Source organism: Dendrobium catenatum, unplaced genomic scaffold (assembly GCF_001605985.2).
Source record: "Dendrobium catenatum unplaced genomic scaffold, ASM160598v2 fragScaff_scaffold_596, whole genome shotgun sequence".
Taxonomy (NCBI): Eukaryota; Viridiplantae; Streptophyta; class Magnoliopsida; order Asparagales; family Orchidaceae; genus Dendrobium; species Dendrobium catenatum.
In genome coordinates this window covers 530,610-534,909 of record NW_021319058.1, presented here as the reverse complement: position 1 = coordinate 534,909, position 4,300 = coordinate 530,610, and the positions used below count along the sequence as shown (strand labels likewise).

The 4,300-nt window shown below is 35.4% G+C and overlaps 1 protein-coding gene across 1 annotated transcript; it reads right to left on the bottom strand.

Moving 5' to 3' along the window:
- Window positions 1-2,417: 2,417 nt before the first annotated feature.
- LOC114579645 (aspartyl protease family protein At5g10770-like) lies at window positions 2,418-2,888 on the bottom strand. The gene is made up of 2 exons (XM_028694927.1): window positions 2,735-2,888; window positions 2,418-2,512 (listed from the first exon to the last, which is right to left on the bottom strand). The coding sequence occupies exons 1-2, from the start codon at window positions 2,886-2,888 to the stop codon at window positions 2,418-2,420; spliced, it is 249 nt and encodes an 82-aa protein (XP_028550760.1).
- Between the last annotated feature and the right edge of the window lie 1,412 nt (window positions 2,889-4,300).

Genomic DNA, 4,300 nt, shown 5'->3' with positions numbered 1-4,300 from the left:
TTCAGGAGATGCAGCTATCGTAGACCACAGACGATCTAGAGCTGAAAGCGTAGCGGATACTGAGGTAGAGGTGTGACTGAGTGGGGGAAAACTTTGGGGGGACAAAGCGTCCATGAGAGGAGGAGTGTCGGGGCAGTCCGGCAAGGCCGGAGGCTAGACAGGAGGTGGTGAACGACAAAAGCAGGCGAGAGAGAAGGCGGCTAAGGCACCTTCTCTAAGCACTCCTTCTGTTGCATCTGTTCATTCTTTGTCTTCTATACTCCAAGATGGAACTCTGTCGTTGTTTCATCCCTAAAACATTTTTACCTTAAGCTGAAACGAGAGCATCATGTGACTGCCCCATCTAGCAACGACAGAATTGCATTTCAACAAAATTGGAGTCGTAGGATCTAAGGGCCTAATCCAGAAATTAGTTCAAGTTTATTAAAAAGTTGATTAAAACTAAAATAGAACTAATTGGTTCCATTCAGGTCAAACTTAGGTTTAAAATCAAACTGGATTTGGGTTTAAAATCAAAATCGATTTGACTCAAATCGTATTGACTCTGGTTCGATGCGGCTTTACTATGCTAATTTAACAAAAAATCAAACTAAAATTGACGTTGATTTGAATTGAATCAAGCTCAATGAGTCTCGATCAAATTGATCTAACGTGCTCGAGGGAAAATAAAGATAAAAATGAGGTCAACACTAGTGATGAGTTAATTGCGAATTTGAATGATGATTGAGTTATATTTTGGCTTACAACTAAAAATTAACAACCTGAGATACTGACCACACCGAGCTCAACTCGAAATTTTTGTATAAGATGTCATTTAGGCCTCCAATATATTGTGCAATGATTTGAATTTGGGACTCATTGAGATTTTTCCATGCACTTAACCTTTAGAATTCTACCGTATATTCACTTACAAAATGAGCCCCTTGTACAAATGTTGATATTTCAGGTAAAGTATTTACTCAAAATTATTTTGAAGGGAACGAGCCCTCAAAATCTATATCATCTTATACCAACTCCAAATTCGTCATTTCCGTTCTTTGTATCTCATTTGCAAAATTTGTGCCCACTAAGCACTACCACCTTGTCACAACCTGCAAGCAACATAATTCACCTAATTGTTTGGTTCAACCTCTAGGTCCTAAAAGAAGATCTTAATGACATATTCCTAGTCCTTGTTGTATTAGATGAGAAAAAGTCCATGGAACAAAAACATTAGTACCACAATAACAAAAACAACATCAATATTTCTTCAATAGCTATTTAAAATTTTAAATCCCAATATTTTAGAGTGTTCATAAATTAATTTTTTTTAATACAAAAATTCTATTTATATAATTTAATTTATATGATATATAAAAACTTTAAAAAGTAATTACAATGAGTATTATTATGCTCCTTCCCCCTTAATTTTCCCTTTTATTTTGCTATAAAAGCTTAATGTGTTTGTAACATATCAAGTTATATCATTAATCAAATGAAGTTCAAAATTTCATTAAGACACTTTGGAAAGGGCTTTAATGTCAATGCCTTAAGCCCCACTTATTGTAGCCTGAGCTGGAGATTAGAACTTTTTCTTTTTATCGATGAACAAAGGTTTGAGAATTATATATAAATTATGGATGAACATACACATTCATGATGCATGCAGATAGTGGCGTAGTAAAAATTTATTTCGTGTGAGGGATTAATACATTAAAAAACAATTTGAGAAAATTATAAAAATGTAGATCACATAACTGATCATTACATAACTCTTAATTATCAATTGGTTGGGATCTTTGGTTTTAGCCCGAGTTCTTGTGTTTTTAGGTTGTGTAAGTGATCGGTATGTGAGTTTACCTAATTTAGTAAAATGACCCCATAATTAAGGAATATAGGATTGGTTGCATCTAAACTTAAATGTTTTAGGTTGTATGGCATAATGGGTTGGAAAAACACATAAGCCTTAAATTCTTCCATTTATATACCATAACAAGAAAGAAAATTGAAGCCAAAATGAGAACCAAAAGGATCAAGTTTAAGACATGTATGTCATGATTTAACTTTGTAAGGGTCTGACACTGAACAAAAAACATCACATCCAGCAGTCTTCATTCTTTTTAAGTATAAGATCTTTTTGGAAGAAAGATGACATTATACCTTTGATAATCAAAATTCAAACCTCCAAAAAATAATGTCATCATGTTCCCTTAATTATAATGAAATTTATCACATCCTAATGGTTTTCATGAACTCATACAAAGTTTACTTCATTTGATATTTAATTTTTTCATAAAATTTGGATACAATTGAACTTTTATTTAAGAAAATATTTATTGTCCTGCACACCCAAATTTGTTAGCCAACATGATGGAACCTCTTCATCTTAGCTACATCAATACATTGCATTTAACCCTATTTACTTGGTCTATCCATGACTAGCTACAACCATTAGGCCCAAAACCAATTTGTGAGTTCCCCACATCATAGACTACATTGAGAGTGAGGTGCTGCATATTACCAATGATGAATACTTCATTATCATATTTATTTTCAATGAAGGGTAAGCATGCTTGAGATTCACTGAACACAAAAAGTCTCCTTGTGGAATGTAAGTTTGTCGTCAGATTGCCATCATAGATCAATGAAATACTTGGTAACAACACATTTGGCTAGTTAGTGAAGTTATAGCATGTCTCAAGATTGAATATTGGTGGCGCCATCGGGTAATTGTTCATTTTTTTTCGAAAAATACTGCGAAGGGCGGAGTAGGTTGTGGGTGGCAAGTGGCTAAACATTGTGTCGGAGTCCAAGATAGTTCCAGGTCTGCTGAATATAGTAGGTGGAACGGTGAGCCTTTCACCCCCAACTAAAATGGCAGTGAGATTGAGGAAGAAGAAGGATGGCATTTCTGGCTTGGTTAGCATAGGTGTATACTTCACATCAAGGACTGGTCTACCTATTTCGAGATATCCAGCTATATTTGGCCCTGATGGTAGAAAATATGAGAATATTTTGTTATACACTTGAGGTGTTTGGTTAATAATTGAAATAGTCCCACGACCAAGGCCAAATAACCCATCTTTGAGTCAAAAAATTCCGGTGTTGTTATGTCCACAACCAAAGACAAAGTTATAAATAATATCATTATCAAAGTACAAGGCGTCTTTAATGAGGGAGCCGTTAGTAATACAATTGTCATCATAATCTTCCTCATAGAGGAAGGAGAAGATAATGGAGAAATCAAATGTTTTGAGTTGGGTACAATAACTAGAGTTGCATGGGATGTTGGTAAAGGTGAAGGACTTGGTTGGGTCATAAAATGGGTTTTTTTTGGGTATGATAGTTAACACAGGGTTCACATTGGGTCCAAGTGAGATCACTACCTATGTCGGATGTAAATGAGAAGAACTTGGAAGGAGTGCCTAGGCCTATGTCTATGATATAGTTATAGACACTAATATCATAATCAATGATTGTCAGAACTCTTGCTAAAAGAGAGTCGCGAATAGGGTTTAGGCTGGCAGTGGCTTTGGATGCCCGACGGTGGATGTAGTCTACGTGGGCTTGGTCTTGAAGGAAGAGCTCCACATGAGACGGCTTGTTTTTTTTTTTTTTTTTGTATCATGTTTAAGCTTGTGATATCTATCAAAAGAGGTTATGCAAAAGAGAATTAATTTCATAATAATAAAAAGATTTGAGTTTTCAACGACATAAATAGTCATAGAAAAAAAAAACGTAGAGAATAATAAGAACAAACACTCCAGAATTTATAGTGGTTCGATCCAACCTGACTTACGTCTACACCCTAAATTTCTCCTTTCTAGGTATTACACTAAAACTAGTTTCTTTCTTTTTTACCTCACAGAAAGGTGGAGAAGCCCTTCCAAAATCTCTTCAAATAACCTAGTGTGACAGAGGACCTTACTCTTTTTCACCCTCATAGTGAAAGCAGAGAACCTGGAATATATTTTCACCCTCTTGTTGAAGGAAAAGAAACTGTAATCCTTTTTTTCCCACCTATTGTTGGTAGAGAACCATGTCCTATTGTTGCTCTCTTCAGATCCACCAGAAGTTCGAGACAAAATCTTGAAGAAGATAGGGAAGATCCGTGCTTGGAGTAAGCTAGTGAATCCCTCACAACTCTCTCTTATAAACAACTCTCCCTCTATTCTCTCCCAAAGCACAGCTTAAGTCCCTCTCTATCCTCTCTCTCAAGGAACTTAGTAATAAAAGTCTTTTCGCAAATAAGACCTAGAAGTTTTTTTAAAAAGAGCCTCTTAGAAAGGCCAAAATTTTAACCTGTCAACTCTTATTATCC

Bases quoted from the DNA above. Each gene is read 5' to 3' on its own strand.
- LOC114579645 (XM_028694927.1), bottom strand. From the start codon at position 2,888: ATGCCATCCTTCTTCTTCCTCAATCTCACTGCCATTTTAGTTGGGGGT. The intron at 2,513-2,734 runs GTATTTTTCGAA...ATGATAATGAAG, and splicing joins AACCTACTCCGCCCTTCGCA to TATTCATCATTGGTAATATG.